At 41.4% G+C, this 19,897-nt stretch overlaps 1 protein-coding gene across 6 annotated transcripts in view; it reads right to left on the bottom strand.

Annotated features, from left to right (window-relative positions):
* Nucleotides 1–19,897, bottom strand: part of STN1 (STN1 subunit of CST complex) — a 48,819-nt gene that overhangs the window by 13,601 nt on the left and 15,321 nt on the right. For 4 of the 6 annotated variants that reach the window (XM_058543942.1, XM_058543940.1, XM_058543938.1 and 1 more), the window contains 5 exons: nt 16,073–16,141; nt 10,388–10,546; nt 9,507–9,630; nt 7,620–7,794; nt 2,358–2,480 (listed from right to left, as the gene is read on the bottom strand). In XM_058543942.1, the coding sequence (XP_058399925.1) occupies nt 2,358–2,480; nt 7,620–7,794; nt 9,507–9,630; nt 10,388–10,546; nt 16,073–16,141 (650 nt within the window). The remainder of the gene's footprint in view (nt 1–2,357; nt 2,481–7,619; nt 7,795–9,506; nt 9,631–10,387; nt 10,547–16,072; nt 16,142–19,897) is intronic. The other 2 variants (XM_058543939.1, XM_058543941.1) reach the window with 2 other exon arrangements.

The following is a 19,897-nucleotide window of genomic DNA, read 5'->3' on the forward strand; positions in this document are numbered from 1 at the left end:
TTGGCCTATTGTCAAACCAGCTCTGTCCCTAAGCAGCTCACTGCTCCGTAGTTGGCCCAGAGGCACACTCCCTCAGGAGGTGGTTTGTTGGGGCCATGATAGAAAGAAAAACCGGAATTCCATACTTTTCTTTTTAAATATTCATAAAGTTTCTCTTATTTGTTATTATATCTTTGAGGGAGGCACAAGTGATCAAAGGCTCCACTCTCCACCCCAGGACTCTTTCCTCTGGGCCCTCACATCTGTCTTGTGTCTCATTAGTTTTCTTCCTTCTCTCAACCACAAAGAAAAACAAAAGAAATAAAAACTGTAAGGAAAAGCTAGCAAGAGAGTAAATCTAGCCTATCCTTTGAAACACTTTCTGTTCTCAAAGGCAAACATAACCTAGTTCCTTTCTCAACCAGCTCAGGTAAGACGGAAGCAGCAACCAAATGGGGTTCACCTTCATGTTCAATAGTAAGTCTAATGACAAAAAAAAGAAAGAAAGAAAGGGAAAAAGAGAAAGAAAGGGAAAAAGAGGAAGAAAGGAAGAAAAAAAGAAAGCAGCATGCAAACAAACACATGTATCAGGAATGCTTGTCTGACCAGACTTACAGAATGACCAGATTATAGGAAGACCAGATTTATAGAAGGCCATACTGACAACAGCCAGCCTTCTCTCTCACAAGGTTATTGTGAAGATTAAGTAAGGCAATGTGGGTGAGAGCTGCTGAAAGCTGGAAAGCACTATACAAATAGAAGTATCTACATTACTATGATAACAATTTCCCTGAGGCGAGGCCCTCAGGAAAACAGGAACCCACAACCCCAGGCAGTGAGGTGGAAGGGGAGGAGCGAAGTCAGAGAAGGGGGATGGTTCTGCTGAGGAAAAGAGAGCTATTATTGCTTGATCACCCCATTCCAGCTCATACTGATTCACAGGAGGAAGTGCCCCAGCCCTGGCACACCTTGGCCCTGAACTGCTGCCCATGATCCTGCTGTTCCTCAGGAAGAGCTGCTTTTTACAGACCCAGGAGGCTGACCCCAGAGTCTCCCAGGGGAAATGTGACTGGCTGGGGTGGAGGGGTTTAAGGTGAGCTGCCCAGCGTGAGCTTCTCTAACCTCACAACTGCCACCACGCCTTCCCATGCCTGGAGGGGGCAGACTGCACTCACCCTTATACAGAATGGAACAATCCTTTCAAAAGTTATTCAAATAGTATTTAAAACATATCCTTATTTTTTAAAACTCTCTAAAATGGGGACTCACTAGAGTAAGTCAACATCAAGAAAACGTCCTACTGAGGTAACTGTCCCCGCGGGAATCATGTCTGTAGACAGTGAGACTTTGGGATTCCTCAGGGTTTTGATCTATCTCTAGGAGAATGGGCACTGAAGCCACACCTACACAACTGATAGCAGTGGTCACGAGGAGGCCTGCTTTCAGCTTGGCTCCTCCCATAGCAGAGGTAGGCAGTGAGGGGTGAACTTTTAACTCTGAAAGTATGAGGCAAGCAGGCACTCGTACCCCTGTGGGACTGTCAATCAGAGCAGCCTTTTGCGAGGCCAGTCACACTGTGTTGACCAAAAGCTTAAATGCACATGCCCTTTGCTCCAGCAATTCCTCTTTAAAGAGTCAATCGTACAGAAATACTCACAGAAGCTCACAAAGATACTTGTGCAAAAATAGCCATAGCAACACTATTTGTGAGCACAAAAGTTGGAAACAACATAAACGTCCACCAGAGAAGTGGTTAAAAAAATTCATGGCAAGTTCCCATAATGTGGAATATCATGCAGATGTCAAAAAGAATGAGGTAGATGTGTAAGTACTAACCTGGAAAAATGCCCGTGAAGTGCTATTTTGGTCTCAAAAAGAGTTGCTGAGCATTGTTTAGAGCAGTGGCTTTCAAGTGTCCTAGGGGACACTTGACAATGTCCGGAGACATTTTTGGTTGTCACAACTGGATGTTGCTACCGGCATCTAGTGGGTGAAGGCCAAGGATGCCACCAAACATCCTATAATGCACAGGACAGCCCCTCACAACAAAGAATCATCCATAGTGTTGAGGTTGAGAAATCCTGATTTAGACGATGAGCACATTTTTTTGTAACAAAAAAGCCACAGGAGCATTTGTAAATGCAGATACACGTCTAGAAGGATACCCTGTTAACATTTTTTTTGGTTTAATTTTGGTGATTTTTTTTTTGGTTTAACTCGACAACATAAAATTGGTACCTTGGGAAAAGCTTAGGGCCGACTTTCACTCCTTACTTTATGTACTTCCTTAATGATTCATTTTTAAAAACAGTAATTAGTAATAAATATATTTGTAATTGAAGCCAAGAAGGAAAAAAATTAAAGTGCAGCTCTCTTACATAGAATAGGTTGTCAAAACCACCATCTTTCTGGAAAACGAGTCCTTTTTCCTGCAGCAGCTTTATAGCATTCTTAAATATACTATGAATTGCCTTGGGAGTGGTGTCATTCTTAAAATCCACCTGTAGGAAGAGGAAAAAGGAAAAGAAAAGAAATAAGCCCCATCTTACAGCACCTGAGAGTAACTCCCTAGACCAACTGGTTTATGAATTCACCCAACAGGCTTTTCAGCTGCTGAGTCAAAAAGATTTAGGCATGCACCGGCCTAGCATGATGATGTTTAAGGAGGCCTGGGAAGTTTGCTCTTGCAGGATCATGCTTGGTAACTGTTCTACATTTTAGTTGTGATTTTTTTTTGGTTTAATTCGACAACATAAAATGAAAAAGCAAAAGGACAATCTTCGATTTATTTTTTCTTATACAGAACCAAACATTGCATACATACTAGCTCATTTTTTTAAATTAAAATTGTGGCTATACACAACCTCTTCCTAAGGACTTCAAAGAATTTTACACACACTGAAATAATTTGGGGATTCTGGTATGTAGAAAGTATTAACTAATCTCCTTATTTTACACGGGGGACAATGGAGGCAAATTTTACACGGGGGACAATGGAGGCAAACAGCTGTGCAGAGACCTGTCGAAGGTGGGTCCATGGGCTGATGGTGGACAGGGGTCCTCGAGTGAAGCAAGAACACCACATGGAAGGAACCTCTGCTGCAATCAGTTTGCTCTCTCCTCCATTTCAATATTTCTTCCCTTCTCTAAGAGAGAAGTTTGCCTAGAAAGGTCACCAGGTCATCCTATCTCTTATTCCCAAGGAAGCTGGGTTTCTAGCTATGCCGCCCCACAGTTAACTAGACTGCATGCTTCTTGCATCTGGGACTTCGCATTTCATCTCAGCCATCTCCCCCGCGGCACACAGTGGGTGACCAACAAAATATTTTTGTAATGAATGGATATAAATACCCTACTATAGAGGCTGTGTCCTTCTTATTCCATTGGGGATTTTTAGTTCATTCCTAAAACAAAGAAAGTGGTGAACGACAATTGTCCTTTAAGGTACAGATCCATTTTTGTTTTTTTGTGAGGAAGATTATCCCTGAGCTAACATCCATGCCAATCCTCCTCTCTTTGCTGAGGAAGACTGGCCCTGGGCTAACATATATTGCCAATCCTCCTCCTTTTTTTCTCGATTTCTCCCCAAAGCCCCAGTAGATAGTTGTATGTCATAGTTGCACATCCTTCTAGTTGCTGTTATGTGGAAAGTTGCCTCAGCATGGGCGGACAAGTGGTGTGTCAGTGCGCGCCCGGGATCCAAACCCAGGCCGCCAGTAGCGGAGTGCGCGCACCTAACCGCTAAGCCATGGGGCCGGCCCCGGTACAGATCCATTTTTAATGTGACAGAAATTTGTCAAGATATTAAAATGATCAGAGCGCCAAAGAAACATGGCAAAGCTTCCAAACAATGTTTGAAGGCAAAGTTCTAGCTCTAATGAAAGGTCATTAAGGAGGCAACCTAGGGCAGCACCCACAAATGCTGAAAAAGAGGTGTGTTTGAGATTTGCTGAGGACATTTCCTCAAAATAACAGAGAGAGGCAAGAAACCCCCAAATGGCCTCGAGTGTTGACAATTCCATCCTTAAAGAAATCTTCTCTTTCTAGAAGAGGCCTCCCAACAGGCATTGTTTTAATCTAATAGAACCTGGTGATGTTTCACAAACGTGGGCTGAAGAGGACAGTCTAACACTCAATTAAATTAATAGTCTAAGTTTTTCCTCAACAGAACAAGCTGGAGAATCTGGTCACTACAACATTAGGACCTAAAAGTTAACAAACATTCCAGGTTATGACGCACCCATTCTCTGAAGGGAGGAGGCCAAGAAATATTTGATGACTCCCACTAGCAGAAAAGCTATTTGAGTGTGTTTAGAATAACACCTCACCTAGCAATCTGTAGCCACACATTTTTTTATCCGGGGGGCTTTAGGCAAAGCTGTTTTAAATTTTACACATGAGTGCTCTTACTCAGGGGAAGCGCAATCAACCCAATATTGACTCCCCCACAAAACTTTATAACTACTTAATCTTTGTAATTCTAAGGAGATTTGGTTTTCTTAGTCAAATTGATACAAAGATCTTAAGGATTGAGTTTATTACATCTCTTACCAAGATAGAAATAAATTGGAAACTAACTAGAAATGATTGTTACATGATTATTTCCGTTATTAAAAATGACTCTTGGTTATCCCCAGCCCCTGTCAAAGCCCAGTTTCTCCTCCCAGATTTGAGTAAGATCACTCAGCAGGAAGAGAGAGTGCTAGGCCCAAGAGATTAAGAGCCCAGTTTCAGCTGTGAACAAGAGCGACCTAACAGAAAAGGCTCACTGTAAATATAAACAAGATGTGAAGCTTCCTTTCCAAAAACATTTGCCTCAGCTGACCTCGGGACATTCTTCCATGCTGGTTCTAGAGGCACAGTCTCAATGGTAAAGCCTCCAATCATCTCTTCCAGTCAGCAGCTTTTCCTAGCCTTGTGTCTTTCTTGCCTTTCTCTAAAGAGCAATGACAGACTCATCTGATTCAGGAAACCGAAAGTGCTCAGAGACTAAAACTCTGACGGGCTGACTGTGCTGAGCCTTCGCAGGCCTCTCCCCATCACAGGTCAGGAACTGGGTGGATCTCTGAAATAAATACAGAGTCTTCGTTCCCAAACAAACTCAACATTTATCCAGCTGTCAGAGAAACAATGGTTTCGCAAGGTCTGCTTATCAGGTTTCTGGATTTGCTAAGACGGCCCACCGTGAAAAAAAAGGGAGAAACCATTCAAACCCATGCCCCCCTGCCTCTAAACTATAACATGATCACAATGATTTTTTGTGAAGCCTTCATCTGTATGACAACAGAAACTGCCCAAGGATCTAGGGTTTCACCACCATTGTAAAGCATCTTTAGTCTCCCAGGGTCTATTAAACAGAATTCAATTTAACAACACTGACCACCCCAACGAGAGCCAGGTCAGGGAATAATTCATAATTAATGGAAAAATAGTTTCCAAAGACAAACACAAATATAGCACCATATTCATTTCTTTTTAAACATACAGCACTGGGCAGACAGAAGTTTCTGCTCTAAGCATTTTCAAAAAGCTCCCCACGGATTGTTTTGAATGGAGGAGGCTTTTAGTCCTCAAAGAGTCCTCAAGTCTCTCAATTACAGCTATTGCAGAAGAACTGGTTCACAGGAAGAATATGGTCTTCGTTAAGCTTCAAAGTTTCCTTCCAAACATGCCAATAGAGTGGTCAGAAGTCCTCGGAGGCCAACTTGGCATTGAGCCTCCTCTAAATGATTAAATGAGAAGAAGGTCAATCTTGCTGTCAGCAGACAGCTGGAGAGCTACAACTGTTTAGAAGCAACAGTGGCACAGAACAAAGCCGCCAGTCCTGACCCTCTCTGCCTGGGTGTTTCCTGAAACAATATCCCTCACCTCCGAGTATGAAATCTCAGGTCACTGGGCACACAGCCTGGTGCCAGGAAGAGATAATTAGGTTTGTGAACGAAACTGAGAAGCACTGGTCATGCCTGAGGGGTCAGGATGGGGACCTGGTATCTGTTCCACCAGAATACGAAGAATAACTTCCGTTACCTAATGCGAGTATTCACAGCAGCCCTGTTGGTAATGGTGATAGACTAGAAAACATCTAAACAGTCCAGGCATGGAGAGACTGGTTAAATAAATTACGGTACATGTAACAAAAGATTATTACATAGTGGCAAATCTATACGTACGGCCAAGAAAGACTCTATAAGACATACTGTTCGATGAAAAGTTAGGTATAGATGAGTGTCTAGTGTGCTACCATTTGTGTAAAAAAGGGGATACAACTACTTCTAGTTTATATATGCACAGACCATCTCCAGAAAGATGTTCCTGAGACTAGTCATGGTGCCTGTCTCCAGGGAAACGGAGTGGGAGGGAGGATGGGAAGAAAACTTACTTTTTGTGTGTGTGTGTGTGTGTGTGTGTGTGTGTGTGTGTGTGTGAGGAAGACTAGCCCTGGGCTAACATCTGTGCCCATCTTCCTCTAGTTTATATGGGACGCTGTCACAGCATGGCTTAACAAGCGGTGCGTCGGTCCACGCCCAGGATCCGAACCTGTGAACCCTGGGCCACTGAAGCGGAGTGTGCGAACTTAACCACTATACCACCGGGCTGGCCCCAAGAAGACTTACTTTTAACTGATATTTTTGGGGACTATCTGAAGTTTTTTAAACCATTCATTCCTTCAATCAACAAATAATTATTGAGAACTTACTTTATGCTAGCCCTGTTCTAGGCCCTAGTTCTAGAGAGCAAAGAACAAGACAGACAAGACCTCTGCTTTTATAGAATTTAAGTTCTGGTGGAAGAATAGGCAGGCAAACAAATAGCAGTGATATTGTGAGACATGAAAACAGAGTGATAACACAGTGAGGAAGCAGGTGGCTATCAGAGCAGCTGGCCAGGGAGGGCAACAAGGTGACATGTAAGCAGAGATCATTCCCTGGTGGAATAAATGAAATAAATAAATATGAGTTGTGCTACAACAACAAAAGACCTAAGAATTGCAATGAAAGGGAAAGCCTAAAACCACAGTCTCAAATAATTCTTAATTCCAAGCAAATAAGTAAACACCAAGCATCTTAAGTTCACCTGTAACACTAGGGGTAAAAATATGGGGACAGCTCTTTCCAGGAGGAATAAAAAATTATTTGAGAGTTACTTAAAATTTTTACTTATAAATCAGACTGAATCCAACTTGGTCTTTATTCAAACTTTGAACACACAACAGCTTAACCTTATTCTGAAGAAGAGAGAGCAAGTCATTAAAAACCTTGGTTCAAGCTCAAGAATCATCTTGCTGATCACCAAATAATCTTGGAAGGATAATTACCTCTTTTCATCTACTTCTCCCTCATTTGGCTCCTGCTGAGATTAAATATCCATCTCTGTAAGTACTAAGTACTATGAACCTTAGACTATTTTTTTTTTCTACCCAAAAATTAAGCAAGGAGGGGAAAAGGGCAGGTCCATTTCCATTTCAAATTCTTAGTGGTCAGTGACCTTTCCAGAATAGAAACGACATGTGATAGAAACATAACTTCTATTCCCTGGGCCCACTCTGTCAGTCTTAACGCCACAGTGACATCCACCCACATCCTTCAGCAGCAGATTTGGGGCAGGGGACTCAAGTCCTCACATGGGCATGCCGCACTTACTTGCTCAGAGCAGGCGCTGTGAATCACAGGCTGGTTGGCAAGGGACAGCAGAGAGTCCACCATTTCCAATTCCTGCTGGTAAAAGGTTTGCACTCTGTTCTTCACGAGGAATTCTTTGGCTTTTTCACTCAGCAAACATGTGAGACTGGCAAGGTCCAGGGCTCCGGGATTGCTGCTGAGGGAAAGTTTTTTTTTGTGTGTGTGTGTGAGGAAGATCAGCCCTGAGCTAACATCCATGCTAATCCTCCTCTTTTTGCTGAGGAAGACCAGCTCTGAGCTAACATCTATTGCCAATCCTCCTCCTTTTGTTCCCCAAAGCCCCAGTAGATAGTTGTACGTCATAGTTGCACATCCTTCCAGTTACTGTATGTGGGACGCGGCCTCAGCATGGTCAGACAAGCAGTGCGACGACGCGCGGGATCCGAACCCGGGCCGCCAATAGTAGAGCACGCGCACTTAACTGCTAAGCCACGGGGTCGGCCCAGGAAAGTTTTAAAAAGCCCTGCAGAAAACTATCACCTTTGTTTCTTTTTGGTGTGCATAAAACAGAAACCTAGGAAACGCAACACTAAATTGATGCTTGTTTTTGACATAAAGGGGAATTCATACAGTGAACATTGTGTAGTTGTTTAAAAGGACGAGACAGAACTACGGGAACTAAGACACTTATGACAGATTAAAAAGTCAAGCTGCAGAATAGTATGTAAGGTATGGTGCCATTTTTGTTAAAAAGCAAATAACAACTCACAAAATATATGGGTGAATATTCATGCTTGTGTATGCACAGAAGAAAAAAGCCTGAAAGGATACCCATGAACCCATGAATAGTGGTAACCTCTGGGGAAAGTTACTGATGTGGGAGACAGGGAAATGGAGGATTTTCACTTTTTACTTTATACAGGACTATAGATTGCGAGTTTTTTTAATATATTTTTTTTTAATATGTAATACATACACATGCTAAAAAAACTAAAGGACACACAGTGAAAAGTCTTCTTTCTATCATCTTCCCAGTTCCCACCTCCTAGGCAGCACTATTATTGATTCTCTATCCCCTCCCAGAGTTCTTTGATACATATACTAGCAAATATGCATATACTCTTACTCCTCCTGTTTTTGTTTTTTCAGTTTTTTTTTGCAGAGGAAGACTGGCCCTGGGCTAACATCTGTTGCCAATCCTCCTCTTTTTGCAGAGGAAGACTGGCCCTGGGCTAACATCCGTGCCCATCCTCCTCTATTTTATATGGGATGCTGCCACAGCATGGCTTGGTAAGTGGAGCATAGGTCTGCGCCCAGGCTCTGACCCTGCAAACCCTGGGCCGGCGAAGCAGAGCGCGAGAACTTAACCACTACGCCACTGGGCTGGCCCCATTACTCCTGTTTTTTTCCTCTCTCCACGCAAGACAGTAAATTCACCCCTGGTTGAGAGCGACTGGTATATTTTGTGGTTTTTTATTATGATGTGTCATGGTGTAGCATTTTGATTATGATGTGCCTTTGTGGGGTTTTCTTCAGATTTCTTGCCTTGGGGCTCACTGAGCTTCTTGGATCTGTGCGTTTATAGTTTTCATCAAACGTGGAAAAATTTCAGCCATTATCTCTTCAAATATTTTTTCTCTGCTCCCTCCACTCCTTCAGAGACTCCAATTACACATACATTTTCCTTACAACAATCTGAGAACATCTGTCCTATTACCATCTTCACTTTACAGATGAGGACACTGAGGCAGACAGAGGGTGGGTAGACTTGCCCAGCGTCCTACGGTGAGTAAGTGGATGGTTCAGGATTTGAACCTAAGCCCACGCCAGTATCTGGGCTCCCAATGCTTGGCCTTACTGCTGTGGTCACCTCTTCAGCCACTGCTGAAGTGACAGGCCGTAACTTACCTTAGTGCCTCTTCTTTCTCTAGGGCCGGGCTGCGGAAAGGCTGGTCATAAACTTTCCTGTAGATATTGGGCAGCTCAAGCATCCTTGCAATTTGAATGTTGCACACTGGATCGTCCACCTTATCTAACGAGCCATGGGGGAAAATATGCCACAGAAATGACACTGAGGTCAGCTCTTTTCCACGTCCAAATTGCTGCTAGGACAACAGTAAATGAGGAACTCGGTGGGTTTACTTCCTGGTGGGTGCCCAGGGATCACACAGTCTAGATGCACTAAAGGTTTCCCAGTCATCCTGCGATGGGGAATGCAGGGCCCTAGGCATCACAGGCTTGGCCAGGAGTAGACAGGACTACAGAAAGCACATTAGTGTATTCACTCATCTGTTACAGTGGTGGACAACGGGGCCGTCCTTGAGATTTCCCAGCAAAACTAGCCAGAGGAGCATAAAGAGCATCACTCATTTGATACAGGACTGTCCTAGTTCTGATGAGCTGTTTTCTTTCAAAGTTAATGGACTGAATGGTTTTTAAGAAATCTCCATCATTTTGAAGAGTGTGAACACTCTGCCCTAAACAGATTGACACTTATAACCTCAAAGTACTTTAGAAACTCTACTATGTTGTCCAAATAAATTTGCCAACTACATATAATAAATCATTTGTTTTCTTTCCCAATTTACTTATAGTTACCTCTCTTGAAAATAAAATTAAGAAATGCTGCTTTTCTCAAGAAAGCATGTTATGCAATATTATTTCCTCCATTAAATAGAGTTAAAACTTTTTATCTGAACTTGTTAGAAGTTTCACTTTTAGCTAAACAAGAGTTTACTTGACACACACCCAGAAAAACAACCAATTTGGCAGAAATATCTTGTGCTTACAATAAGCAGTGGCATGAATTTCTCGCTCTTCTCTGTACATGCGGACATAACCTCTGATCCGGATAACGTCCCCAATTTCTATCTTTGTTCTCTGCTCAATGGTCTCTTGCAGCTTCTTAAACTGTGAGGTTAAGCTCAGCTCTCTTGCAGTTGGAGCAGCTATAGTCGTTATGGGCCAGAAAGAAAGAAAGAGAGAAATGCATAACACAATCACTCCACCACATTTGTAAGACAGTTTTGGGGTAAGACCAACATAAGACATTTATTTATTCTACTTCTGATTAGTTGCTCTGCTATAAGAAATATACATAACCTTTTGAAATCCTCTATTGAATAAAAGGCATAAGCTATGATTACTCAAAAGTAGAGTGAAGGGGTTGGAGTCTAGAGGGAGGCTTGACAACCCAAGTGGGCGAGTTCTGACATGGCACCAACATCTTTCTTACCCCTGCATCACCAGTGCAGTCAAAGGGCTCGAGAGGTCCCGAGCCAAATTCTGTTATGAGTCCAGCCGGGTTTGGTGGCAACAGCTCTAAACAACTCCTTCAAGTGTCCTTGCAGGGTAAGAAAGGCCTGGCATAAGGGGAAAGGGACCCAAGAGTTTCTATTTGTGGTTCTGCTTATTTCCTACTTTAGTGCTCAACACCCCAAGCTCTCATCTCTCATCTTTGTTGGGTAACTAGGCTAATCTCTCTCTTTCTCTCACACACGCTCACACGTGCACACACAGCGCTTAAAATTATAAACTTAAGCAACTTCAGGGTGAAAAGAACCCAATGCACAATCAATTCTAAATAATTTATATCATTCAAATTTAGTTCCAAATTGTATTAGTTAAATAATAAGAAGAATAGCCACAAATGTATGGGTACCACAGGTGCAGTTCGAAGGACTTTACAATATATTAGAGCACATCTAATCCGCACAACCACTCCTATTTATTATTAGCCCCATTTTACAGATGAGAAACTGAGTCACAGAGCAGTCAAGCAACTTGCCCAAAGAATAACAACTAATTAGCAACAAAGCTGGAGTTTGAACCCAGGCAGTCTCTGACTCCAGAGCCTTCCTGCTCATTCTTTATTCTCTCCTGCCTGCCCCATGAGTAGCCTCACATTTCCCACAGTTACAGCTGGTGTGTGTCAACAACTGTGTTGATTTTCTGCCTAGCATAATTTCAGATACACATATGCTCCACAGAATCTATACAACTCAGCATTTTAAATAACAATGTAGCATGTGAATATGCCACAGTTTGTTTAGCTAGTCTCATTAAATATTTCATCCTCCTTCTCCTTTTTATTTTTTATTTTGGTTTTTATCACTAGCACTGTATGGGGCTTAGAGGTCAGCACTTGGGTAATGGAGGCAGACAGAGCTGGCTTAAATCTCAGGTCACTTTTTTTTTTTTTGCTGAGGAAGATTCACCCTGAGCTAATATCTGTTGCCAATCTTCCTCTATTTTGCATGTGGGTTGCCACCACTGTATGGTTGCCGACGAATGGCGTAGGTTTGCGCCCGGGAACCAAACCCAGGCCACTAAAGCAGAGTGCACTGAACTTCACCATTAGGCCACGAGGCCACCCCCTCAGGCCACTTCTTACTAGCTGTGTGACCCTGGGCAGGCTGCTTAACCTCACTGTGCCTCAGTTTCGTCAGTTATGCAATGGGGATAACAATCGAGTCCACCCCATACACAGATTGTTGTGTGTGATCTAGGCCAATCCTTACATCATGAGCTCAGCACAGGCCAGATCCACAGGAAACCGTCAATGAATGTCAGCTATTGTGAGAATGAATAATTAAGCCCTCTAGACAAAATTATTTTGTTTTCTTTGGGGTCTTGCTTTGGTGATTGCTGGATAGAAAAGTACAAACAGGTTTATAGCTCATTACATGTTGTCAGAATGTTTGCCAGAAAAAAACAATCAAACCATTCTCTTTTTATAAGGTGTCACCAGCAATGCATGTATGCTCACAGCTCCTACACTGGCTTCAGTCACTGGATTTTTAACATTTTAAAAATACATAATGAGGGGCTGGCCCCGTGGCTTAGTGGTTAAGTGTGCACGCTCTGCTACTGGCGGCCCGGGGTTCGGATCCCGGGCGCACACCGACGCACCGCTTGTCTGGCCATGCTGAGGCCGCGTCCCACATACAGCAACTAGAAGGAGGTGCAACTATGACATACAACTATCTACTGGGGCTTTGGGAGAAAAAAAAAAAAAATGAGGAGGATTGGCAATAGATGTTAGCTCAAAGCCGGTCTTCCTCAGCAAAAAGAGGAGGATTAGCATGGATGTTAGCTCAGGGCTGATCTTCCTCAAAACAAAAAACAAAAAACAAAAAAAACCATAATCATTCCATAACGTTTTATTTTGCTTTTAAATTGCCAGGGAGGCTGTGTGTTTTTATATAAGTTGATCTACTCTCCGTATTTCCTTACGTATAAGCTCTTCATCTCTTTTGAACACTTTATGTTAATTTCTGAAAAATTTTTAAGGAAGGTTTATCAGTTATGCTTATTACATCCAATCTCCCATTCTATTGCTTTCTTTTTTATGTTTATTTGATTTCATTGTATTACATAAAAGTTTGACAAAATCTTTTAGTCTATCCCTTGTCACTGATGATAACTTTCAGTGTTCTAACAACTACGGACTTATGAGAGCTTAACATACATACCCTCATATTTTTGCGGATAAATATACAACTCTGTCTTGTTTGGGATATTTTATGTAAGCTGCAAGATAGGCATCGTGGTTACCTCTTTTTTTTTTTTCTTTTTTTGTGAGGAGATCAGCCCTGTGCTAACACCTGCCAATCCTCCTCTTTTTTCGCTGAGGAAGGCTGGCCCTGGGCTAACATCCGTGCCCATCTTCCTCCCCTTTATATGGGACGCCGCCACAGCATGGCCTGCCAAGCGGTGCGTCGATGCGTGCCCGAGATCTGAACTGGCGAACCCCGGGCCGCCGCAGCAGAGCGCGCGCATCCAACCGCTTGCGCCACCGGGCCGACCCCTGGTTACCTCTTTTTTAATATTGTTATCTACCTGAACCAACAACATTTGTTAAATGCTGATTTATTTCATTTGTATTGTTGTATTATTTCTGGCTTGTCATATGTTAGGGTTCATATAATGGAATGAATCTCTCTTGTGGTCTATTGATGAAATTTTCTGTTTTTTAATCTAATACAACTTAGATAACCATGGCTCTGTAATGTGCAAAGCATTACTTTTAACACATGTACCATACCAAGGGAAACAGCAACCTAGGGAGCATGAACTTTGTGTACCTAGGAACCATTAGCTAGGAATCTAGACACAATCAGCGTTAATGTTACTCAGCTTACTGGGTTTCTTCAGAAAATACCCAAGTATTCCTTTTTATTCCACCTGTGTTCCTATCCCCAAGTCCTCTTCTACTTAGGTTGAATTTGAAACGTATTTATAAATTTCACTGCCATTATTCAGACACTATAGGTAATAACAAATGTCTCATACAGTACTGTTAAATGATCAGACTGACGCTGGTCTGAGAAAGAGAGGCCCAGCCTTCATTTAAAGGGTGAGCCAAACTGCGGAAAGAAGGGCTCAAGCTGTGTGATTTAATGAATGTAATCAGATGGCTGGAGCCTGACAGAATTTCATTTTAAGTACTCTATTCCACCCTGAAAGATAAACCCCCTTTAAAATTCTAATATTAAGGGCCAAGTTTTCTTAACTTTCCTCATAAGCTAAGTCCAAATGGTACATTCAACGTGAAATTTACAGGAGTTAATATTATATTCTTATACCTTAACTGACTAGAACATGATTTTGACTCAGACTAAATTTTATTAAAAAAAATTTGTTTTCATTGGCTACTTTCCAGTGGAAAGCTTTAAAACTGAGGGAAATTAAATTAGAAGGGAGAATGAGCTAGCGTGAACAACTTAAAAATATCACTTTATATATAATGAGAAGAGAAATCATTTCCAGGCTTTTTCCTCGTGTTCTTACCCTCTCTTTTTATTCTCAAAGCAATTTCCAATTAAGGACATCCACTGTGATTGTTCATCTATTCATCTACTTACAGATATTTTGAAAATCTCACTCTCAGGATTAATAGCCATTTTATCTAAAAAAATTACTAAGAGTTAATAATATTCCTGATGATGTCATTTCTTAAAAAGAGAGTTGATTTAGAAAGGTAAAACAACATCTAAATCAGGAGTCTGCAAACTACAGCCCACAGGCCAAATCCATCCACAACCTGTTCTTGTAAATAAAGTTTTATTGGAACACAGCCATGCCTGTTTGTTTACGTATTGTCTACGGCTACTTCTGTGTTACAATGGCAGTGTTGAATAGTTGAGACGCAGACCATTTGGCCCAAAGCAGAAAACATTTACTATCTGACCCTGTACAGAAAAAGTTTGCCAACCCTGGGTCTGAAACAAGTACGCATATTCAAACTACACCTTCTGGCTGAAGATTGTGACACTACAAAAACCACAAATCAGCAAATGATTTTAATACCCCAGACACATATGAAAATTCAAATATCTGACTGTGTTATAGGTTTATTTCTCGCCTGTGAGATATGTGCATGAAAACCTGTTGTCTCCCTTAATTTTTTTATCTACAAAGCTTCCTAAGCAAAGCAGTGCCATTGATTTAGATGTTCCCAATTTAGGAAATGGGAACACCAAAGTTATGTGAAACTGATGGTCAAATTCTAAATGTAAATATGCCAGAAAATTAAGCAAAGGAGCATGCCACTGGTCAGTATAGTCAAAGCAGGAAGTTGAGATTCTGACAGATAATGCCAAAAAGGAAAGAAGAAACCATTCCAAGTGTTACACAGTCTCACCTTGCATAACACGAGTAGATAGATAATAGATGTTAGATATGAGAGCAGGCAATATTTATTGAATAACTCTACTGTGTATGGCACCATACTGCATACGTTGTAAAACAGAAAAACAAAGTCCCAGTTTCTATAGCTTCTCTAGAACCAAAAATATACCAATATAGCACAATATTTTTTTTAATATTATGAACTTAAGTAACTCAAACTACTTAAAAACTATTAAAATATACTCATTTTCCAAATGCTGTTTCAGTTATAGTCAATCTGTTCAATATAAAATTTTAAAGTTCTTTTTCAGTTTCTATTATTTCATGGTTAACTTCAAAGGAATCCTATCTTACCTTCTCAACAATCTTAGAATTCCTGGTATATTTGTTTGAACATGTAGAGATTTCAGAAAATCTGGATCATGGTAGCATGGAAATTAGTGGCAACCACATACAAGGAAAAGTCTTCAAAATCTTCTTTGATCAAGTGACTACGTCCAGAGCAAGAGGATTCTGACCTGACTGGCAATTAAGCTAAAACATCTTGACTTGCGTAATAACTGGCAGGGTAAAAATGAAATGCTGAAACTCTTGGTAACCTATTCACATTGTCATAGGCTTAGGAGGAATTGAGCACCAAAGAAACAGGAGAAAGAAAAACAACCAGCTATAGTATCAGTTTGCAGAGTAGCCGAAGCTCCGGGTACAGCGCTTCAAGTTGATTAATGTAATTCCCCAGTAGATAAATGTGAAAATTCAGCATTACAGCTGTTCTGACGCGCTACCCTAGGTAAAATCCATTGATTAGCTGAAAAGTAAAGAGGCATCACAAACAAAATTACCTGATGAAGACTTGGTATTGCTCAACTTTTTCCAGCAGATGCAGTTTATAACTCCAGTGCTATCGTCCACTGCAAAAGAAGTGCAAAGAGTAGAAGAGAGATTTGGGCGTTGCTGGTGAATTAGCATGTTGTCGTTGCATTCAGTCATACTGAAAGATGACATTTTTCACTAGCCTAATTGGGCAAATCCCTTATCAAACTCTCCTTCCACCTTTAGAAATAATCTCTCACCACACACCAGTGGGAACTGCTTGTCTGCAATGTCAATGTAATCCACGAGCCCAGTGGGATGTAGCCAACATTTCACTTGCCTTTCCTCAAGGAATGATTCTTGTCTACACCTCTCCCAAAAATGGTGTCCACAGGAAGTTAAGTGCAAAACTCTCAATGACTACTATCATACAAAATCAGCCTTGCTCTCCTACTCTGCAACAAGAGAGCATCCCATGGTCTGTGGTTAGAGGCACTCAAGCACCGCCTTCTGCCATCATTTGCTCATTCTCTAGCTCGCTGATTTAACAACACAAGGCATCCCAAGTCATTTGGCCTGGGCTTCTCTTTGAAAGAGCTTCTGCCCAGTCCTTACCACTGCAGGGGATGTAAGGAAAGCCAAGTACATCAAGAGGGGCAAAGTTTTATTTTCATAATAGAAAATAATTATATCTTGGTCACACATAACGATACTGGTCTGGATTATTTTATCCCTACCGCAAAAAATCAAAGAATTCCCACTGCACTTGGATTTATAACCATAGAGGAATTTGGAGGTGTTTGCTAGGGGGTGATAGGCATTTTCTCTTTGCCTAATTTCTGACAAACTCAGAACAGAGGTTGCTAAACATGGGGTCAGTGGGTTTAACGATTTTTTAAAAATCATCAGTTACACTGCTGTAAAAGCACATTTAATATAGAAGAAACTTAAGGCAAAAATTTTTTTATTGCTGGTTTAAATCTGTGTAGAAAGCAGAAGCTGAGAAGAATACTTCTTATACTAAAATAAATTCTAGATGGATTTTATTTCATTAAATGTAATACAGGTAAACTTAAGAAGATGAGAAGAAAATATGGATGAATACTTTTTAACCTTGGGCTTATAGTTGGTGGGGGGACACTTCTTTAAGCAGACCTGAAAATCAGAACTCACTTTAAAAAGTCTGATATATTTGACTAACTAAAAACTAATAATGCATAGCAATTTTCCAAATGATGGAGTTAGTGTCTTAATATATAAAGAGCTCAGGCAAATTAATAAGGAAAAGAACAAGACCACAAGAGAAAAACTAGGAAAGAAAAAGAATATGCAATTCATAGAAGATATAAAAATGGCCAATAAACATGTCAGTACATTAAATTCACTAGTTACCAGAAAAAAAGAAGCAAATTTAAATAATTTCTCAACCACCAGAATGACAAATATTAAAACTACTGACACCCTCATATGCTGTTAGTGGGAGTATAATTTTGTACCAAATTTCTAAAGAGCAAGTTTCGAAATATGTATCAAATTTTGAAATGTATATATCCTTTAACTTAGCATTTACTTCCAGTAATTTATCCTGAGGAGAAAAATAGAACAAATACACAGATATACAGATCTTGTATAAGGCTGTTCATTGCAATCTTGTTTATATTACTGGAAGTTGGAAAGAACCTAAATGTTTATAAATATGGAATTGGTTAAATAAATTACAATGGCATAGCATATGAGCATAAAAAGTTATAACGAAGATCCATGTTCATTGCTGTTAAAAGATATTCATACCTCATTATAAAACAGAAATCGCATATATTATCTTATATATCTTATATATCACCTAATTTATGTAAAATATTAAATAGTGTGTTTTGACAGAAATGATTTTAAGACATTAAAACACTGATAGCAGTTTCTTTTGGAGTATGGGGAAGGAAGCACATATTCAATGTATACACTGACTGAAAGCCTAATTCCAGAAATATTAAGACAAAGAAATATGCAAAATAGTAACGAGGAAATAAGGCATATCTATACTTCTTCAATATTAGGACCAAGTGAGAAATATTAGGAAGGATGTTCACCCAAACATTGACACTGTTTTTGTCTGATTTATAGGTTTCACATGAGTTTTATGTACTTCATTAAAATTTTCTCTAGCTTAAAATTTTTTTTATAATGAATAAGTATCATTTTAAGAAGGAAAAAAATCAATTAGGACATTTTGAATTTAAAAAAATGTATGACACCTCTAGGCACACCACTTCTCTGGACAGTTTAAAATCTTGATTTATAATGGAAAGTCAAAAAATATTAGCACATGAACATTTGTTCTAGAAAATATGAGGACATCTCGGTCTTGACTGTAGCCTCCCAGGATTCTAGGTCTGAGCTTGAGTTGCTGCCAGGTGCTCTGCATGCTCAGGGGACCGCCAGCAAACCCTCTGACTTCCTGGCTTATAACCTCCCCTGGCAGACCCTCTCCTGGCGCCCTGAGGTCTGGCTGCCGGAAATGTCCCGGAAGGAGAGCATCCTTGCAGTGCTGCACAACGTCCTCCCTGGCTGGGCAGCACCGCCTGGGCCGCCGGCCTTTTGTTTCAGCCATGGGCTGAGTCAGTGTGAGCAGGAAGCACCCCCAGCATAGGCTTGCGGTGAGTCAGGTGGAGCAGGACCCAGGACAGCAGGAGCGGCCGCTTGGCAGGTGGCCCAGGAGCCAAGCTGGGCCTGAGGACAGCAGGGAGAGTGCAGCTCTCCCCTGAAGAGGCCTCACAAGAATTTAAGTAGCAAAAGTGTTTCCATTCTCAATTACTTCGACCTTCAGATGGTTTTCATTTTCCCATAGCCCACAGATGTGTCATGCTCTCACGACATCCACTCTAAGGGAAATGTTTACTAGGGAAGAGTCAGACATATTGCTTTCATCTTTTTATTACGGGAAAGGGGTTAAGTGAAGCCCCTTTACGTCATAGGCATAATATCTGGCTTGGTTCTAGGGCCAGGACTGATGTCCTCAAACAGCCTCATTTATCTGGTCCAAAAAACAGAAAATTAAAAACCAGATACAGCTGATTTTTTGGGGGAGTGGGACATGGGGAAGAGAAAAATCAAACTGAATTATATGGAGACTATTCAGCACAGTGGAGTCAGTAAACAGATTGGACCCACAAGTGCAACCTTGAGCAAGTAAGCGAGCCTTAGTTTTCTCATCTACAAAATGGCAATAAGGGTCTGGCCCGGTGGCACAGTGGTTAAGTTCTGGTGCTCCGCTTCAGCAACCTGGGGTTTGCAGGTTTGAATCCTGGGTGCGGAACGATGCAGCGCTCATCAAGTCATGCTGTGGTTGCATCCCACGTGCAAAATAGAGGAAGATGGGCAGAGACATTAGCTCAGAGCCAATCTTCGTCAGCAAAAAGAGGAAGATTGGCAACAGATGTTAGCTCAGGGCCAATCTTCCTCACCAAAAAAAAAAAGAAACAAAATGGAAATATGTCCTTTCTATTTCAAAAGATTAGGGGGAGAATAACATGAAATTATACATGTAAAAATGCTTTATAAACTGAAAGAGGGCCGGCCCCATGGCTTCGCGGTTAAGTGCGCGCGCTCCGCTGCTGGCGGCCTGGGTTCGGATCCCGGGCGAGCACCGACGCACCGCTTCTCTGGCCACGCGTGAGGCCGCGTCCCACATACAGCGACTAGAAGGATGTGCAACCACAACATACAACTATCTACTGGGGCTTTGGGGGACAAAAAGGAGGAGGATTGGCAATAGATGTTAGCTCAGAGCCGGTCTTCCTCAGCAAAAAGAGGAGGATTAGCACGGATATTAGCTCAGGGCTGATCTTCCTCACACA

This window comes from Diceros bicornis, chromosome 6 (assembly GCF_020826845.1).
Source record: "Diceros bicornis minor isolate mBicDic1 chromosome 6, mDicBic1.mat.cur, whole genome shotgun sequence".
In the NCBI taxonomy this organism is placed as follows: domain Eukaryota; kingdom Metazoa; phylum Chordata; class Mammalia; order Perissodactyla; family Rhinocerotidae; genus Diceros; species Diceros bicornis.